The 18628-nt window shown below is 56.8% G+C and overlaps 4 protein-coding genes across 9 annotated transcripts; 2 read left to right on the top strand and 2 right to left on the bottom strand.

Annotated features, from left to right (window-relative positions):
- The first annotated feature begins 788 nt into the window (after positions 1-788).
- On the top strand, positions 789-3148 carry CLDN2 (claudin 2). The gene has a single exon (XM_015891349.3). It carries the CDS (start codon positions 875-877, stop codon positions 1553-1555), a length of 681 nt encoding a protein of 226 aa, XP_015746835.1. The 5' UTR covers positions 789-874; the 3' UTR covers positions 1556-3148.
- A 2365-nt stretch (positions 3149-5513) lies between these two features.
- RBM41 (RNA binding motif protein 41) lies at positions 5514-8293 on the bottom strand. The gene is made up of 7 exons (XM_088151817.1): positions 8172-8293; positions 7985-8086; positions 7656-7842; positions 7158-7362; positions 6752-7068; positions 6164-6311; positions 5514-6050 (listed from the first exon to the last, which is right to left on the bottom strand). Exons 1-7 carry the CDS (start codon positions 8177-8179, stop codon positions 5821-5823), a joined length of 1197 nt encoding a protein of 398 aa, XP_088007943.1. The 5' UTR covers positions 8180-8293; the 3' UTR covers positions 5514-5820.
- A 35-nt stretch (positions 8294-8328) lies between these two features.
- NUP62CL (nucleoporin 62 C-terminal like) lies at positions 8329-14436 on the bottom strand. Its single transcript, XM_088151808.1, has 12 exons — positions 14011-14436; positions 13492-13895; positions 13162-13260; positions 11966-12097; positions 11625-11726; positions 10937-11039; positions 10631-10775; positions 10454-10503; positions 9737-9871; positions 9194-9305; positions 8807-8873; positions 8329-8488 (listed from the first exon to the last, which is right to left on the bottom strand). The coding sequence occupies exons 1-12, from the start codon at positions 14382-14384 to the stop codon at positions 8397-8399; spliced, it is 1815 nt and encodes a 604-aa protein (XP_088007934.1). The 5' UTR covers positions 14385-14436; the 3' UTR covers positions 8329-8396.
- DNAAF6 (dynein axonemal assembly factor 6) lies at positions 14368-16957 on the top strand. 6 transcript variants are annotated; one of them, XM_088151830.1, is made up of 6 exons: positions 14411-14623; positions 14704-14773; positions 14899-15004; positions 15488-15584; positions 16000-16085; positions 16517-16957. In XM_088151830.1, the coding sequence occupies exons 1-6, from the start codon at positions 14426-14428 to the stop codon at positions 16644-16646; spliced, it is 687 nt and encodes a 228-aa protein (XP_088007956.1). In that variant the 5' UTR covers positions 14411-14425; the 3' UTR covers positions 16647-16957. The 6 variants fall into 6 exon arrangements, with proteins under 6 accessions (XP_088007959.1, XP_088007958.1, XP_088007956.1 ...); XM_088151831.1 differs by having other exon boundaries at positions 14426-14623; positions 14902-15004; XM_088151829.1 differs by having other exon boundaries at positions 14436-14623; positions 14902-15096.
- The last annotated feature ends 1671 nt before the right edge of the window (positions 16958-18628 follow it).

The raw sequence follows: 18628 nt of genomic DNA, 5'->3' as shown, positions 1-18628 counted from the left end.
GCAAGGGATTTGCGAAGCTCCCCCATTCTCCCTCTTCTCCAGCTGAACTCAGGCCTGGCTGACCTGAAGCAGCTCAGCACTGCCTTGTGGAGGAGGAGGAGGAGGAGGAGGAGGAGGAGGATCCACCAGCGTGAAGAGGAAAAATGCCACAGCTGAGCAGGTTAATCAAGAACACTCTCCATCTCTCCCCACCCAGGGGCTGCCAGTGGTAGTTCCCTCCTCCCCCACCCACCCACTCTATACAGTGTGAGCAAGTACAAGCGTGGCTCCTCACTTCTTTTTTATCATTTTTTTTTCATTTTAATGTATTTTTATTATAAATAAAAAATATTGTTATCACTTTTCTTTTTATGAAAGATTTTTTTAAAAAAATATATATTTTTGTTTTTCTGCACAAGTGTCCAAAATACATAGCGAGGCCATGAATAAAAAATGAAATAGAAAACTCAAAAGGCAGGGCTATTCCATTCACCAGAAATCCCTCTGCAGTGGCTGAGTGTCACATTCACATCGAAGTGGGACAGCGCTCGCTATATGCTTCTTCCTCTGAGAAATGAGCAGTTGCTTCTCATCAAGCAGTTTTTCAGAATTTTTTCTTAAACCAGTGATTGTTAAAAGAAATGGATGTTCCTCCCTTTGTCCTATTTATCATAACTGATAGTTCTTTTACGTTTCAGGACGTAATTTCTACAGATAAGGGGGTGGACAAAGGGCACTTGGCATTTTTTTCAGAAGCTAATAATTAATCCAGGATGGTTTCCTTTCAAGCTCCCTATCTTCTAGACATTTTCTCCAACCTACAGTTGGCCAGCACTGTGGGGCCTGGGAAGGGCACAGAGAACAAGACACCAACGGGCAATAGCAGACAGCAAGCATGGTGTCAATGGGACTCCAGCTGGTAGGCTACGTTTTGGGGCTGTTGGGCTCGCTGGGTGCCCTTATAGCCACGCTGCTGCCCGGCTGGAGGACCAGCTCCTACATCGGCTCCAGCATCATCACGGCTGTTGGATTCTCCAAAGGACTCTGGATGGAGTGTGCAACCTACAGCACAGGCATCACACAGTGTGACACCTACAGCTCTCTGCTTGACCTGCCCGCTGACCTCCAGGTAGCCCAAGCCTTGATGACCACATCTGTTGCTGTATCTTTGCTGGCCTCCATTGTCTCTGCTGCAGGGATGAAATGCACTGTGTTCTCCCAGGGCTCACCAGCAAAGGACAAAGTGGCTGTTATGGGAGGAGTAGCTTTTGTCCTGGGGGGGCTGCTCAGTTTCATCCCCATTGTGTGGAACATCCATGTGATCCTCCGTGACTTCTACAATCCTGTGGTGCCCGACAGCATGAAGTACGAGATTGGGGAGGCCTTGTACCTGGGCATCCTGTCCTCCATAGTCTCCTTCGCTGGGGGAGCCATCCTCTGCGCCTCTTGCCCACCCCAGGACTCGCAAGCAACCTGTTACAGCCCTTACCATTCTCAGACCGTGGCAGACAGGAGCTCCCCGCCACCTATTGCGTCTCCAAAGACCAGCGCATATAACCAGACTGGCTATGTGTAGCAGCGCCTAGGCACTCATGAGCACCTATGCAGTGCCCTCTGGCTCACCTGGACACACTGAACAGGTAAGCAGAGAGACAGATGGGCTTATTCTTTCCACAACCCTTCTTCTATCCTCAGCACTCCAGTCCTGTCCCTCCCTGATCCAGCTTGGTACTACCAGAGTGTTGTCAACTGTCTGATGGCTGCAGCTTCTTCAAGGCTCTTGGGGCTGTATTTGCTGTGAAGACCTTCTCCCACTAAATGCCTGATGTCTGCATTTGGAGCAGTCACAGGTGCCCACCAGGTCTCAGATCCTGCTGTTCTCTCCTCCCCCACTCCATAGGATTCTTGAATGTTCTGGAACAATAGCCCCAGAAGAGGAAACTGGACTTAAGGATATCGGGCTGGGGGAGAGAAAGGACATGGCTCTGTGCTGTGATAAAATAGGCACCATTTCTGGGAGAAACCTGCAAGTCCTTGATAAGGGAGTGAAAAAAACTGAGCTGCTGGAGCCTAGGACAAGAGGGCTGATGGCAGAATAGAACCAAGAATGCCTGGGCATATCCTAGGGCAATTTAAGTTGGATGCCTCCTCTGAGAGAAGTCAAGATCTTCCTGCCCTGCCTTCTCCTGCCAAAGGTACATTTCCAGCAGGATGGCAAGGTGCCCACTGCAAGAGTCCTTGTTTTGGTCTCATGGTGTCTGTTTCAGCCTCTGGCTTTGAAGAGGCCAATATGTGCCTGCTCTCTGTGGGTGGGTACATACTGGCCTTGGCAGATTAAAGGACTCCACAGCAAACATCTGCTACGCCTGCTCTGGGATCAAAGTGTTGCTCCATCTGCCCACTCATCCCAAGTACTCATAGCTCTGCTCTTTGGTCTTCATAGGGGCTGAGTAGTTTCACTGACTCCTAAGGGCGAAGGAAGGAGATAGAACATAGGGGCTTAACTGTGTCTGGGCCACTGAGAAAGAAAAACCTCTAGCAGAGGCCAATTCCTTCTAAAGTGGGTGCCAAGGAAACAAGATGATTGGGATGACCCTGAAGTGCTTCTGGCCCTTCCCAAGGAATTGTTTTGGGGCCAGCAAAACGTGCCCAGGGGTGACCAGCTGTCCCACTGCAGTTCTCACTCAGTCAACAATTTGTTGGCACCAGAGTTTGTTTCCCTGATGGTCTATTAGCAATGCTCCAGAATATGGATTTCCAAAGTGGATGTGAAGTTGTTTGGTGTGATCTTTCAGTGTGAAATTATCCTCCTAAACATACATCTATTCTCAGAAGAAGAACTAATGCTTTGGGGACGAAAACTGGTGGGGCTGGATGGGCTGATGGGAGGGAAGGCAGTATGTGAAGGTGAGCTGGCAAGTGGGCGCAAGGGAAGATTAATAGACATCTAGAGGGAGGCATGGCGAAACCTAAAAAGCCCTACTGAAATATTCGGGAATCCCTGTTCTGGTAAATGTTTTGCTTAAAAGAAAAGGGGAGATGTAGCAAAGCTGTGAGGATTCCCAGAAACTAGCAGGTAATAAGGAAATGAAGCTTCCTGAGGGTGTGGCTGAGGGTATGGAAGCGGTCATACGAACACAAGTGAGAAAAGAACTAACAGCTCCACTCAGGAAGAGCTCAAAGTATGCAGAAATCAAGGTCCAACGAATTCCTTTGTGTCTGAAGACAGGACAGCCATCCAAGAGAGGGTTGGTTAGCCTGGGAGACGAACAGCAGGTGGCTGGGGGGCGTTGGGAATTATGTACTAACCAGGCCGTTTCTAGCTGCAACAGCCTAGGAGCTCTTTGGTCCAGCCTAAATGTGCTGGTCTTGAAGGTCCCAGACGGGGCCATTCCCAGGTTGCAGGGCCAGCATGTAGCCACCTCTCCTTGCAAGGCTTCAGGGCAGCCATCTAGAAAATTTCACAAGCACTCATGGATGTGGCCAACATGGAGAAGCACATGGGTGTTCCTGAACGGTGATGTCATCATAGAAATTTGGAGCCAAGAGACATTCTGCAGAAAGGAAAATCTTCATGCCTATTTCCATGAATTGAGGGGTGGGTGGATGTATAAGCTCTGTATAACAGTTGTAAGCCATGACGGATTAACTTCCAATTAAAAAAAACATAGCAGCGTTCTTTTTGCTTTCTCCCAATCATCCCAGCAATGGAGAAAGGCTCAGCATTCTTGGGCAAAGGAGCAAGCTAAGCTGTAGATGTTGCCTCCTCCTCTGTGGCTGGACTGACACCCTTGGTCTAGCTCCCCTTTGACTGAGGCAAGAGGCTGGGTTTGTGGAAGCAGTTTCACCTGCCTTGTTCTGACCTAGGGTCAGGAGTGTGGGACCACGGCTTTGTATGGCTTACAAAGGCAAAGCTTGGAGGACAGTTTGGAAAAAAAACACCTTTAGATTAATGCAACGCAGCAATGCCACCATTAACCTTTGCCAACCATTAAAGCTATTTTCCTGATAATAACTGACTAAGGCATTCTTCCCATTTCCCCACCCTGCAGGGGGAAATGGCTCCCCAATTTTAAGGAACTTTTGACCTCCTCTCTCTCTCCACCCCCTCACCACTGACTGCTCCTTGGAACAACTCACTACATGACAACCTTAAGGAAATCCCAGGTGAGCAGAGAGCTGGCTGGGCAGAGTCACACCCAGCAGGTTCTGTGAGAGGTGGGACAGATCAAAGTGGCCTTCCAACACCTTGGCTCTCTCTTTAATACCTTTCCTGTTGAGCAGTCCTGGTCAGGGGGCCCGTAACTTTTTCCCTACTGCTGCCATATGGGGGACCCCTCATGACTCTGCAGAACACAGACCAACGTGCTTCTGCGCAGCTCCCTTCCATGCAAGGGGAGACCTGTCAGAACAAGAGCACATCAGTGCCAACTGAGAAAGAGCGGCCACCTTAAGAAGCCTCAACGCATCGGCCTCTGCTGCTTTCCTCCTGCAGCCAGGCAAGAACTCGCTACAGGGACTCTAACAGGTGGATTCAGCCATAAACCTCTGCTCCCCAGACCAAGAGGAGCCTGTTTCTCAACAGTCCTCCCATGGGGGGGGGGGGGAGGGATGTGGAAAGACTCATATTGGCTGCCTTTTACCACCCTCGCTTTCTCTCCTCCCTTTCTACCTCAAAGGAGTACACAGATGGACAGCCCAGGGGTCTTGCCGCAGAGGAAAATGAACCAGCTGAGTGGGGAAAAGCAAGGGGTAGAAGCGCCCACCAGATTTGTTGCTAAGCTCCCCTCGGTAACCTTTGCCCGGGATGGTAGAGGAGGGGCAACCATGGGCAGCTTTCAGCAGCTCAAGTTTCTTCCGCCAGGAATAGATTCTGGCCTGGGGGAATGATTTCTGAAAGGAGCCCAAAGATGTAGGCCTGAGAAAAGGGACCAGCGGGCCAGCCTCCTTCCTCTAGCCCTGCTGTGGCCGGTGGGAGAAGAGATCCTGGGCCTCCCTGCCAGCTCTATCTCTGCCTCCAATAGCCTTTCTTCATCCAGGCTGGCAGGGCAACGGCCAGCTCTTTTAGAGATACCCAAGCTGCAAAGGATAAATAGAGCGCCTACACTTCTGCTGTCTAGCCCAGACTGGGGGGGAAGCAGAACTCCAACCACTAACTGGAAGCTCTGCTTCCTGGAAGGCCTTGGGCTCCCCCCCCCAAGGATAACTATTTCTGCAGCACTGAGGGCCAAGAACCCATTTTGCATGCTGAAGGCCTGGCCAATTGTCAACAGCCCAGCCTGAAACAAAGCAGGCATTTTTAACTCCCAGCTAGTGCTAGCTGCTTTACAGAAGAATCCATCTGATGACTCTTCAGCTGCTCAAAACAAACTGAGGAAAGAGATTCATCCCAGCCCCTAGAAGAGAAAGACTGCCTCAGCGAATGCTAAGCAAGCCCCACCATCCTCTAGGAATGCTTGCTCATGCTCTGACTGAACCGGGTGCCCCAGAATGCCTTGATGGTCTGGTGGAAAAGAAGGAGAGAGTCCAGAGGAATCATTAACATTCACAAATTTTATGTGAACTGATCAAGAAAAGGGCAAAGCAGCCTCTCGCTCAGTGCTGCCTTAATAAACCCTGGTTCACTGGGATGGAAGAGTCAGTGGGGGGGGGAGACAATGAGACCCTTCATTTTCAAAAAATACGTTACTGCATTACACAACCATCATCCCAAAAAAGCAACTGCCACAGCTTGACAAGACAGCCTTTCCTTCCCCACTCCTTACGCGCAGTTGGCTCCCCTCTGAACGCAGAAGCGACAGGGCTGTGCGCTTGCCCGGTGGCGAGGGGTCCCTCCAGGATTCACTCCCCGCCTTCTGCAGGACGAGGCCTCCAAGGGGCCCCGTCAATTGGTGGTTCACCTGAGCGGCTGCCCGTTTCCTCAAGCACAGAGCTGGGCCCGGGGCCCGGGGCCAGGCCGGAGTGCAGGGCTGAGGCCGGCGTCCTGCTCCGCCCGAACTCAAGGATGAGCGGCTTCCCCAGCAGGCGGAACCCATTGAGCAGCTCCAAGGCTTTCTGGGCCTGTGGCGCGCCTGCAAGCGAGCCCCAGCCGAGTCAGCCCGGGAAAAGGTTGAGGAGACACCCCCCCGGCCCAGCCCCCGCACTTGGCCTCCTGAGGAGGCATTTGGGGAGGCCAGCGACTTACTGGGAAAGGTGAGGAAGGCCTGGCCCCTCATGCGCCCACTCAGCAGGCGGAAATGAAGTGGGGGGCCGTCCTTCTCTTGGAAGCGTGAGAACAAGGGCAGCAGATCCTTCACGGTAGTGTGGTGGCTCAGATTTTTCAAGTACAGCACCTAACCCCGCACAGAAGAAACAGCAGCCTGGGTGTCTGGCCGTGGCCCCTGCCATCGCCCCAACACAAGGGCTGCTTGCAGCGCCAGCCTGCTAACAGGGGAGGGGGACAAGGCAGCCTCCAGGGAAGCCCCTATGCAGGCTGACGGCCACTGCATTCTTCTGCCCCTGCAGGTTCCCCCAAGCCTTGCTGGACACGCAGCCACGTCATCCTGGACAACTGGGGGTGGGGGGAGAGGTGCACTGGATCTCACTACCACTTTGCCTGGTACTGTGCCTCACAGAAAATCCAAAAACCCTCCCTTCCCTCAGTCGCCAGCCAACCTGCAGGGAAACTGGTCAGCGGCCAGCCTCCAAGCCAAGCACCACAAGACGATAAGCAGGGCGGCTGGAAGCTCCCAGGGAACAGCAAAGGCAGCCCAGCCCAGTGAACGGGGGCTACCTTGCTTGGTTCCCCTGGATCGTAAGAGGAAAATCTAGGGATCCTGCGGATTTCTTCCTCGGAAAGGCGACCCCGGAGAATCTCCTCCTCTGGTACGCACGCTACGGGCTCTGTCACCACGGTAGGCCCCGAAGAGCTCGGAGCTGCTGCAGGGCTGGCAAGGGGCGCAGAGCAAGACGACTCAGGCACCTCCTGGGGAGGCTGTAGCGGTTCCAGCAGCCTCTGCTTCGGAGGCCCTTCGCTCAGGAGCTCCCGGTACACCGCGTCCAGCTGCGCCGTCGGGCCCGCCTCGGCTGCAACCCTCGCCCGAGCCTCGTCTGAACCGCAAGGAAAGGCAGAGTCGGCTTGAAACAGGGGCGCGAACCCCACGTGCCCCAGGGCAGCCGCCAGCCCCGCCGGCCCGTACCTCGGCGGTACAACCTCCGCAGGAAGGAGTGCCGGTCCGTCCCCTGGAAGAGCGCGTTCTCGATCTCCATCTCGCGCCGGCTGAGCGGCTTGCTGCCCGCAAAATGCTGCGGCAGGGAGAGGATGCGCTGGCGCTCCGCGATCTTCTCCCGGATGGCCCGGATCCTGTCCCGCGTGGCTTCGGGCGCCGCTCCCAGGCCCGCGTCCTAGAGAGGGCGAGCGAGCGAGCGAGCGCAGGGGCACGGCAGGGCCTGCCCCTCGCCTCCGGCGGGGCGGGGCGGGGCGGGCAGGCGGCCGCCTTACGCGGCGCCCCTCTGCTTCTCGGGGGCAGGCGGCCCGCGGAAAAGCAGGTGAGGGGCGGGGGCGGCCGTGCCGTGCTGCTGCTGCTGCTGCTGGCAGCGGGCGGGGCGGGGCGGGGCGGGGCGGGGATGAGGGGCCGGCAGCTGCCCGAGCGCGCCCGGGGAGGCTGCCGGCCAAGCCGGGCTCTCGAGCGCCCTACCTTCGGGGCCCGGCTCGTCCAGAGGCGGATCTCGGCGTCGGAGAGGCCCAGCTCGCGGAGAGAGGCCGCTTCCCCGCTGCGCTCCTGCAGGGCCCGGAACTCGGGCAAGGTGCGGGCCCCGGCAGCTTCCTCCCCGAAGGGCCGGTACACGGCCGCCGGCGCGAAGCGGTGGCGCTTGGCCGCGCACCTGCGGAGGACGCCGCTTACCCTGGGCTGGGCTGGGCTGGGCTGGGCCGGGCCGCGCCGCGCCGGAGAGGCGCCCGCCCACCCACCCCCCCCGCCGGGCCCCCGAGGGCAGGAGGACCCGGCCCAGCCCGGCGGCCACTCACTGCTCGCGCGACGCCGACGTGTCCAGCTGCCGGCGCAGCAGCAGCCTCAGCTGCCTCTCGCCCTCCGTCTCCAGCTCCGCCGCCGCCGGCTCCCCGCCGCCCCTGCGGAGGAGGCGAAGTCAGGCGAGGTCCGGCCAGGCCGGCGGGTCCCCGCGCCGGGCCGGGCCTCCGCGTGCCCCCCCCTCACCTCCTCATCGCGGCGGCCCCGGGGTCGCGGCGTGCCGCGGGGGCTGCCGGGACCTCCCCTATTGGCCGGGCGCGCGCCCCGGAGCCCGCCCCCAACTCCACGCGCTGCGAGGCCCCCTGGCGGTCCGCCGGCGCAGGCGCAGCAGGGGAGACACGGCTGGCAGAAAACGCTTTATTGGAGGGTACAAAAAGAAGCGCGGGCGAGGGGCGTACAGGGGCAGCCCGTTCAGTCGAAGGTGATGCGGAAGCTGCGCTCCTGCTCCTTACGCCGGCTCTCGCAGACTTTCGTCATCTCCTCCACTTTCCTCTGCAGCAGTGCTGTGGACAGAGAGAGAATGGCAGCTGGCGGGGGCGGTACAGCCGCCCTACAGGGGCAAGCTCTCTCTGATGGCCCCAGAGGCGGAAAAGAGGGAATAGACTGAAAACGCCCTTCCCCCGTGAGCCCTGGAGCAGCCCTGGCAGAACAACGGGCAGCTTGAGAGATGAGGGATCAAGACCAGAAAGGCACACCTGCCAAATTAAACTGAAGGGGGAGGGGGAGGGTTTAATTCTGGACTCAAACACCTCCAGGGCCACGATTCTGTGCCTGGCTATCAAAAAGGGACTGCCGCTCTGTAGGGATTCAGCACCAAGTACCTGAGTTCTGATCGATCCACTGCAAAGAGTCCATGTGTGCGTTCAGAATTTTGCAGATCTGCTGAAGCTGGGAGGGGGAAGAAAACGTAAGTTCTAGTGGTGAAATGGCTCAGCTGCCTCTGCACAAACCAGGGAAACAGGAGGCCCTTCCTCCCCGCTTAGGTGAGGTTCCTCAGCAAGGGGGCTTTCCCAGAACTCTGAAAGACTTGCAAGCCTGGAATTGCCTCCCTCCCTTCTCTAGGCAGCCATGGCCAGATGAAGCACCAGCTATAGCGGACACACGACTCAAAAGGTGAACCGAAGTGCCTTGACAGAAGGGGAGGAAAACCAAGGCAGGGCCCTGTCCTCAGCCCCCGCCAGACGCCAATGCCCAGCGCCGATACTCACCGGGTCACTATTGTCTGCAGGGCCCCCGGAGGTATTCAGGTGCTCAATGATGTCTTTCAGATCTTGGGCCATGCGCTTTAGCTGGGCATCGATGTTCTCTGCCAGCTTGTATCTGCAGCACAGGATGCAAGAGCAGGTTAGGGGAGGACTGTTATCCTGGGCCCTGAAAGGACACATGGAGGCCAAGAGCTGGGTAGCTGTCACTGTCACCCACAGAATGGCGGGGGGGGGTTGAGGGATAGAGAGAAGAGACCCAGCTGGACCTTCCAGCCAAGAGGGATCATGTCACCCAATGCCTTTGGCCACAGGAAGCGTGGTGGCTGCAAACCTAAGCTCGGTACCCTCCCTTAAACAGATGGGCATGTGAACACTCCTTTCTCTGCAGCCTCAAACATTCCCACCACTGTTCAGAATCTGCAGTGCTGGGCTCCAAGGAGACCACATGAGGGCTCTCTTAAGAACAGCACGATGCCAGCCAAGCAGATCCTCCAGGAGAGGCAAGACGGCCCACCCTTGGGGCTGCTCTAGGCCCGAACTACGCACGTCTTCTCTCGCTCCTCATCCGCGTGCTGCAAGTAGATTGTCCCACTCTGCTCCTTCACAGATTCCTCCAGCGGGATCAGCAAGTCTTCCAGCTCCTTTTGCTGAGACAAAATGAAGTCCAGCTCTTGGTCCAGCCTACGAGGGAAGGAAGGAAGGAAGGGAGCAGTGTACTAAAGAACCTGAGAAGGGACAGCAGTGGCAGCAGAGCAGAAGAGGCGCCCAGTGCTTCATCGCCTGTCGCGTCAAAGACGAACAGAGGAATGAAGACAGATCAGAATTCCCAGCAAGGGCGCCATTAACAAGTGTGTGCACATGCACACACCCACAGAGGCGGCACCCTGACTCAGGGTTCTGACACCCTGAAGGAATTTGCAAGCCAAAAGTAGGGCCCTTGCTGCTGTTTGATGCCATGGGCAAGCAACAGAGAACCCTTGCTTCTCCCCTACCCACGGGACTCGCTGGGGTCAGGCACAGCTAGCCTCTTAAGAGGTTGGAAATCTTGCCCGCTTCACAGGGGGCTGACAAAAGAGACCTTCACGGGGCCCGAAACACTGCTGCTCCACCTCTTTCAGGCGGCATCGCTTCCCTTTCTCCTAAAGGGCACCTGAGAACAGAGGCTGGGCACAGGGCAGAGGAATGGAGACAAAGCAGCAGCCGTAACCCAAGCCCATTCTAATCCCTTTAAGGCCTTTTCTTTGTGTCCACCCCAACCCTTACCTCTTTTGATCCAGCTTCACCTTCTCTACTTCTCTGTGTAACGTTGTGATCTGTGAGGGAGAGAGAAGGCTTGCTGGGCCAAAGCTACACTCGGAGTTCAACCGAAAAGTGTGCACGCTTCGTTCCCAAAGGCCCAGCATCTACCCTTCTGAACACCGTAGCCCAGCAGTCCCATACCTTCTCCCCGTTTTCAATCAATGTCCTGTCCCAGGCGTTGACCTGGGTGGCCTGCTGAAGGAAGTGCTTCTCCTGGTCCTCCAGTTCCAGGCTCCATTTGTTAATCAGGCTCTCCAGCTGGGCATAAGTCATCACAGGGGGAGCCCTAGACAGAAGAGGAGAGGAGGGAGCCCAGCCTGTCATTCTGTCTGCAGAACAAAAGCACTAGGGGACAATGGGGGCCTGGTACTCCCCACCTGCTATCTCCACATGGCACCTTCAAATGGGATTACAAGCAAGAGCTCCCTCCGCCCACCCAGAGCTTACATGACAGTTGTGGTGGTTGCAGTGGAGGTGGAAACTGCGGCACTAGTCGTGGCAAGGGGCTTCAGGTTCAAGGAGAATCCTCCGCTGGGCACGGAAGCAGCCCCTGGAGAGAAAGTCACCGGGCATCAGACTGTGGCAGGCACCAGCGGGCAGGCGGGCACTGGTCCTGAAGTGGGAGCCCAGCTGTGACAAACAGCAGGGTGGGCCTCCAGGGGCAACGCAAAAGTCGATTCCTGCCACCAAGCCTAAAAGCCACTGCGGACCAGGATATCTGAAGGACGGTTCCCCATACCTGATCCTGCTTGGTGTGGGCCCCTAACCCAGGAACTCTGTACTCTGCGCCTCAGAAGCGCCAGACAGAACAGGAGGGAAGGTTTTGCTCTGCAACCTCTGGATTCGGCACCTCCCTTTCATTTTGGGGCAAGGTGCTGAGATTGTTTTTGCACCGCATTTGCAGCAGCAGTTCTTTTCTCCTACTTTCACGCCGGATGATTTCATACAGTCTTGGTTTGGTGCACGAAACAGGTTTCCCTACTTCATTTGTAAACTGACTTCATGGTTTACTTTAGAAAAGAAAGCTGTGGATATAGGCGTGGCTGCCCACAGAGGAGGACAAACCTCTTTAAAGAGCCTCTGAGCACAAAAGGCCACCTCTTTCCCTTATCCCATTTCTCCTTGTGATCCTCACCAGCTGTTGGGGGGGCAGCTGTTGCTGCTGTCGTGACTCCAGGCATTTTTGAGCCAAATCCCAATGTCCCAACGGGGGCTGCCCCTGTTGAAGAGGTACTCACTGCAGGAGAAAGTGACAAATGTTCCTAAGCGACTGAGGGTTTCAAAAAGAGCTGAATCATAGATCAAAAAGTGCTACAATCATTTGTGTCAGACAAAGACAGGCCAAGTATACAAAGTCCTGACCAGAAGGGAGGCCAAATGACCCAAACCCACACCTCTAACTAGCCTGCACTCTCAGTCGAGAGGAGGCCATAAAGGGACCCACTCTGGCTGCCCGTGCCTCCGCTAAAAACTTACATGAAAGGCTAGTGGCAGTGCAGGCAGCTGGAGCTGAGGAGCCCACTACGGATGCAAACAGCGTGGGCCCTGACAGGCCCAGGAGGGAAGTTGAAGTCGTCGTGGCAGGTGCCACAGAAGTGGCAGTTGTACCTGTGGATGGGGAACAGGCAGCAGACACGTGCTGAGGTTTCAGCACCCCCTGGGTGAGAATGAGCTGAGCCTCTTCTCAACATGCACTTTTCTGCGTATCTTAAGGCCAAACACCTTTCATTCCATCTCTCTCTCTAGAAACTGTGCGCAAAGAGAGTGCAGTGCTACCAATAACCAAACACAAGCAGAAATTCTTGTAGCACCTCCTCTTCAGCTGTTACAAGGGAATCTAACACTGCTGTTAAACTACTTCAGTGCCACCATGCAAAATTCCAAATTAATCCTTTGATATGGGACACAAGAAAAAAATGAGGCTTATAAAAGAACTGTTGCAACTGAGAAATTAAATAAAAATTATTGTAAACGTGCACATAAGAAAAAAATAGATTTTTCAGGAAAAAAATTGTCAAAAAAAATTATTCCAGAAAAAGATCACAGGAAATGAGAGTGCAGCTCCGTGCTGCCCTGGTCAGACCACACCTGGAATACAGTGTCCAGTTCCGGTCACAAAAATACAAGAAAGACACTGAGGAACTGGAAAGAGTTAGAGAGAAGAGCAAAAAGGACAGCGAGGGGTTGGAGGCTGGATGCTACCAAGAGCGGCTGAAAGAACCGGGGAGGTTTAGCCTAGAGAAGGCAAAGAGGAGAGTCGTGGCAGCAGCCTTCCAATACTCGGAGGGCTGCCACAGGGTGGAGGGCATGGCTCGATTCTCCAGAGGGTAAGGAGAGTGCTCCATCCGTGGAAGTTTTTAAGAAAAGACAGGGCAGCCCTTGGCCTGGGACGGTGTGAGGATTCCTGCCCTGGGCAGGGGCTTGGACTAGAAGCCCTCCTAAGTCCCTTCTGATTCTGCGAAGCAGAAAAAACAAAAAGGGGCCACCGCAGGGAAGGTCAGGGAAAGAGCAGGGGATGTTGAAAGGGGTTAAGTGACAGGAAACAGTGTCTAGCCTGGATATTCTGAAAAAGCTATTGTGAACAGTGGCAACAGAGGAGCCAACAAGACGAGCAGAAGCTCCAGCGCAGAGGGCGAGCCTCGCCTCTTCACTACCCAAGCACAGTAACGCACCTCCGGGTTTAGCGCCAAAGGACAAGGCGGGTCCCTGGCTCGGCGCCCCCGTGGCGGTAGAAGTGACAGCTGCTGGGGCCAGTAGTCCGAAGCCTGAACCTGAAACAAGAATCGAAGATGGGAAGCCGAGGGGCCTACAGGCTCGTCTTTTTCCTCCTGAGGGCGAGGGACCCCTCAAGGAAGCCCAGCCGGCCGGCCCAGCGACCCCCCACAGTCTGCCAGTCACCTCCCTTTTCTCCAGCGTCCCGGCAGGCAAACAGAACCGCCGGCGCGCGCGCAACGAGACCCCGGACCGGCCGCCCCACGGCTCGGCCCGCCTCGCTCCCTCACCAGCGGATGGCGCCCCGAGGCTGAAAGCCGTGGATGCCTGCGACGCGGCCGCCGTGGTCGCAGCGGCGCCGGAGGAGGCTGGAGTAACGCCGAACGCCAGTCCGGTAGACGCGGCCGGCGGCGGGGCGCTCCCCAGCGCGCCGAGGCTGAAGGTCGGAGCTCCCGTCTGGGCCGCCGCCCCAAAGCTGAAGCCTCCGGCGACGGCAGGCTGCGAGGCCGTCGTGGTGGCGGCGGCGGCGCCAAACACGAACCCCGCGGGCGCCGCCGCCGGCTGGCTGCCCGCCGCGCTGCTGCTAGCCCCGGAGCCGGCCAGTCCGCCGCTGCTGCCGAGCCCGAAGCCTCCGGTCGCGGCGGGGCCCGGCGCCGTGCTGGAGCCGCCCAAGCTCAGCTTGGGTGCGCTGCCCCTGGGCGGAGAGAAAGAGGGGGCGTTGGCGGCTTCGCCTGGCGGGCAGCCCCCGCGGCGGGCCCGCGGCGCCCGCCCGCCGGCCGCAGCCCCGCGCACCCCCGAAGCCGCCTCACCCCAGCGCGAAAACGCCCCCCGCGGGAGGGGCCGCCGCCGCCGCGGACGAGGCGGGGGGCATCCCGAAGCTGAACCCGGAGGCCTGCGCGGAGGTCGCGGGCGTCGCGAAGGAGAACAACCCGGCGGCGGGTTGGGCGCTCCCGGCGCTCGGGGCTGGGGAGCCGAAGCCGAAGGAGGAGGAGGAGCCGCCGCCGGCGCCGCCGCCCGTGACCGCCGAGATGGTCGAGGAGAAGGAGAAGCCCGCGGGGGCCGCGCTGCTGCTGCTGCTGCTGCTGCCGCCGCCGGCGCCGCCGCTACCGGCGCCGCCCGCGCCCGCCTTTGGCGTCCCGAAGCTGAAGCCCCCGCCAGCCGCGCCGAAGCCGAACTGACTCATGGCGGCGTCCCCGTCCGACCACCCCTCGCCCGCGCGCGCCGATGACGCCACGCCCGCGCGCCGGAAGGGGCGGGCCCGGAAGCCCCCGTCGCCGGGGGACGCGGAACGCGGCGTCGGGGAGGCGAGCCATGGCGTCGGCGGCGCGCGCTCCCCTCCCGGCCGACTCGCTGCTGGCGCTGGCCGAGCTGCTCTCCTCCACCCCGGGGGACGGCGACGACGGCGACGGCGACGCCGCCGCGGTGAGGGCCGGGCCTGGCGCCGTCGCGGGGGCGCCCCGGCCTGCCTGCCTGCCTGACCCGCCCCCGCCTTCTCTCCTCAGGCGCAGGGCCCCGCGGGCGGCCGCGCGGGGCCGGGGAGCATCGGGCCCCCCCGGGCGGGGGTCGCCGCGGGTGAGTCGGCGAGGGCGGGCGGGAGCGGCCGTCTGTCCTGGGCCCGCCCGGGAGACCCGCCCGCAGGCCGCGGGGTCGAGGGCGCCGGGAGGCCGCGCCGCTCAGGGCCCCGCCTCTTCTCGCAGCAGTCCCGCCGCTGACGCCCGGGGACGGCAAGGCCATCTGGAGCGCGGAGGAGGTGCCCGAAGGGTCCGAGCGCGGCGACCCCTGCGATCCCCGGGAGCAGCCCGAGTACGTCCCCCGGCCCTTCCCGTCGGAGAAGCGACCCCGCAGGCTGGTCGGAGCCCCCACGTCTGCCCCCGGAAACCCCCACCGCTTCCTGGGTGCGCGGGAGGAAACCTTCGTCCACAGCCTCCTGAACGCGGGGGAGCGAAGTGGGCTGATGCGGGCGAAAACTCCGCGGGGCCCGCCTGAGAACGATCGACGCTGCCCCGGCCCGGGGCGGGGGCGGGGGCGGGGGCGGGGCAGGCGCCGCTAGAACAGGATCTCCCGCTGTTTTGCTGGCGGATAACACACTGGCGTCCGCGAAGGCGAGCGCCAGCTTTTCCCGTTGGTTTGGGAGTTGCTGCAGCACGGAAGATAAAGGGGAAGTTTCTTCCCTCGAGGAAGAAACATAAACCACTGTAGAGGGTCTGGGAAAGGACGTTCTCAGGTCCTCTACAGAGGCTGAGCGTCTGTTGAAACTCCAGCTGCCCGACTCACTGCTTTTTGCAGATACGAGATTCTGTTCAGGCAGCAGGTGGGCGCTGAGGACCTGTTCCTAGGCATGAGCAGAAAGGACCCCTCGACTGCCTGCTGTGAGGACATGCTGGTAAGAAGCAGTGGCTGCTCTCTGCAGTTAGCTTCCCTGGGGCGTTCCTTTCAGCCTTTTCTCAGTGAAAGCTATGCAGCGTTATTGGAGTTTGGCAACTGCCCTTTCCTCGTGCGCGTTGCATTATTGTCTAACGTAATGTTTCATACATCTGAGATGGCCCTTTCCCCTGTAGCCTGAATTGCTGTGTACAAATATAAGATAGGATATCCGTAAGCCTCTCTTGTCCTTGTCAAAAGATGCCCCCAACATTTGACACAGAGAGGGTTGTGCAATCATTCCAGAACCTCTAACTTTGGAATGTTGTGTGAGACAGAAAAGCAACAGCGTAACAGATCTTGCACGCACAGAAAGACACACCCCTTCCTACTGAAAATAAGCCTGGATACACGATTTTCTTTTTTTCCCATTTCAGATTAAGATTAAACTGCCGGACACAAAAGCTTCAGACATTACCCTTGATATCCAAGAAAAGCTCCTTGATTTCCGGAGTCCCCAGAAGTATGTTGGGGGATTTACATTTGTGAGATTATTCTTATATTGCCTTTTTTAAATAACATTCCAATGATAATTGAGATGTCTTGGGTGCAAGGCCCCTGTGTGGTGCTTCAGAGCAGACAGGAACAGATTGTTGCCTTCTCTCAATGGTAGGTTGGCCACGGGTTCATTGCTATCAGAGAAGGTTTGCAGCCTACTATGGAGTAGTGGCCATAGGCATTTCTTATTGGGAAAGCTTCTGAGCTTTGATATGCCTCCCTTTGATATGCCTATGTTTCTCTCTGATCTCCCCACTGCCTCTGGTTTTTACCTTCTTGCTGGCTTACTGCAAGTACTGGCGGGGAGGTGGTGCGGGGAAGCATGCTTTGGGATGTAGCAGTCTCCCTGCTCTTCGTGCATTGCTCAATTGCAGCTTGGAATGGTCTGTTTTCCAGGAGGCTCCTCTTGCATCTACCTCATCCAGTGGACACCACTGGTGGGAAAGCCTGTTTTCTGTCTGAACAGGCCACGCTGGAAGTCACTTTGAGGATGAAGCGAGAATTTGATTTCATCAACTTTGCATGAAGAGAAAGGAATGGCCCCTCAGAGGCCTAATGGAGAGTTTCTAATTAGGTAATTGAGTTGGAGACCCTGGAGGTCTGGCTGTCCTAGTTCCCTCTTCCTGAATTCTGATATTGAAATTTTTCTGGCAAACCTCCAGCTTCTCCACTTTCCTTAATTGTTGCTTGGTATGGGGTTCCACACCTCCAACATCAGGGGATCAGCCTTAGGGGGCAAGAGATGTAAAGCGGGGTTATAATGGCTGAACTGCTGACTGCTCTGGCATCTGAGGATTTGCTGCGCCCTTCATAGATAATAAAAGTCTTGCCCTTTCCTGTCTGTGCCCACTTCTGTCCTTTTCAAAAGGCCTGCGCTGAAAAGCACAGTAGGGGCTTCCTTGTATTTGATGCCTACCCACCTTGAATGGTACGGCACAGGGAGCTAAACAAGGTTGGACTTGTTCCAAGAGATGCTGACCTCTCTGGTCTAGCAATCCATCTGGGGCTCAATGAAGAGTAAGCAGTGTCCTCCACTCTGTAAACTCAGGATTTAGCAGAAGAGGGTTTCCGCTGGAAGGGCAAAGGTTGCAAGCAAGCCCATATCTTAAAGACTGCGCAGGGAGAGAGGAGCTCCTGTTGATGTGGCTTGCAGCAAAAGGAGAAGATGTGGGCCAACAAGAGCTTGTTCATGGCTTCCTCAGTAGAGCAGGACCACTTGCAAGGCGTCTGTCACCTCTCAGAAACCAATTAGGCCCTAATTCCTATTTGTTGTACTTAAATGATAGTATTTTGGTTTGATTAAGAGGGGCCCAAGGAGACAAGCTCAGGCCAGGTAAAAACAAAGATCGATATTGAAGGGAGGACAGTAAAAAGCAGTATGAGGTTAAGACAGGACACTGGACATTGTTAATACTGACTAGAGACAGGCAAGCTGCAAGAGGGGCCCAGAATTAAGGAGGACCTTGCTGGGATAAACTGCTGGCTTGGGTGGCAAGAAGCGCTGCTGAGGTCCTTCCTGGGGATGTGTTTTCTGAAGGCAAACCCCATCAGATGCACAGCAGAGACTGGACAAGAGAACACAGCAGCTGCAAATCCAGTCTGGATGGAGGAGGCCTGAACAAAAACAATAGGAAAGTGATTGTAATGTTTTCCTCCCTCTTCCCTTAAGCACGGGCAGAACGCAGCTCTCCTCCTACAGCTGCTGCTCTTGTGGGTCAGAAGAGAAGAGTGCAGCTGGCGCATCCTCCTGCACTGAAAGCAGGCGGGTGGGACTCTCAGGCGAGGGCACAGGTGCTGGGAAGGACATCTTTACTGAGCTTTTCTTTCTGCACATCCCACTACCCACAGGCAGGCAATGCCTTAGCATCCTACCGAGTTTCAAAAGTAGGGTGTTTGGACTGGCACAAGCGGGAGCCCCCATGCGGTTTCTCTGATACGCTTTGGATTTGATCAAGGCAAGGTCTGCATCCCTGTTGGTCACGGTGCAAAGCGAGGTCCTGCCTTTCCCTTCTGGCCACTGGTTGCAGGGTTCCATGGCCAAGGGGGAGGAGGGAAGGGAACCCCTCTGCTGAGTGCAGCCACAGAAGCACCTGGAGGAACTACTGAAGATGAGGAAGAAGGCTGCCATTGAGAGGAAATGGTGACTTTCCTGAAAAAGCGAGATAGCTTTTCCAAAGTGCCTCCTGCCAAACAAAAATGCAATAACTGAGCTGGAAATATGCTGGGGCAGAATCCAGGCATTCCTCTTTCTTGGAGAGTCGTGGGAATATTTATGATCATACTGGCCCCAAGCAGATCTCTAACTAGAGACAGAAGTAGGAGACCTTTTGGAGTTCTCTGTGGCCCTGTTTAGTGCTTACTACCCAGGATAATTTGGCCCTGTTACTACTTGCCCCCAATAATTTAAAGGCACCCTATGTTTCATCCTTCCAGAGAGAGTTCTTGGCACACCATTCCAAAGGAGCATTGTGAAAGAGACTGGGCACAACCAAGCCCGGGGTTATTTGG

This window comes from Python bivittatus, unplaced genomic scaffold, assembly GCF_059951505.1.
Source record: "Python bivittatus isolate LINGU-HERP-01145 unplaced genomic scaffold, Pbiv_v1 ctg000670_np1212, whole genome shotgun sequence".
Lineage (NCBI taxonomy): Eukaryota > Metazoa > Chordata > Lepidosauria > Squamata > Pythonidae > Python > Python bivittatus.
The sequence above is the reverse complement of the archived record's forward strand: the minus strand, read 5'-3'. Positions and strand labels throughout refer to the sequence as shown.

Coding starts and splice junctions, on each gene's coding strand:
- CLDN2 (XM_015891349.3), top strand. CDS start 875: ATGGTGTCAATGGGACTCCAGCTGGTAGGCTACGTTTTGGGGCTGTTG.
- RBM41 (XM_088151817.1), bottom strand. Junction 6,312..6,751: donor ATCCAGGGGAACCAAGCAAG/GTAGCCCCCGTT, acceptor GTGCGGGGTTAG/GTGCTGTACTTGAAAAATCT. Junction 6,051..6,163: donor GGCCTTCCTCACCTTTCCCA/GTAAGTCGCTGG, acceptor GCTCGCTTGCAG/GCGCGCCACAGGCCCAGAAA.
- NUP62CL (XM_088151808.1), bottom strand. CDS start 14,384: ATGAGTCAGTTCGGCTTCGGCGCGGCTGGCGGGGGCTTCAGCTTCGGG. Junction 13,261..13,491: donor CCTCGGGGCGCCATCCGCTG/GTGAGGGAGCGA, acceptor TTCTTGTTTCAG/GTTCAGGCTTCGGACTACTG. Junction 10,504..10,630: donor TGATTGAAAACGGGGAGAAG/GTATGGGACTGC, acceptor TCTCCCTCACAG/ATCACAACGTTACACAGAGA.
- DNAAF6 (XM_088151830.1), top strand. CDS start 14,426: ATGACGCCACGCCCGCGCGCCGGAAGGGGCGGGCCCGGAAGCCCCCGT. Junction 15,585..15,999: donor CCTGCTGTGAGGACATGCTG/GTAAGAAGCAGT, acceptor TTCCCATTTCAG/ATTAAGATTAAACTGCCGGA. Junction 16,086..16,516: donor GATTTCCGGAGTCCCCAGAA/GTATGTTGGGGG, acceptor TCTGTTTTCCAG/GAGGCTCCTCTTGCATCTAC.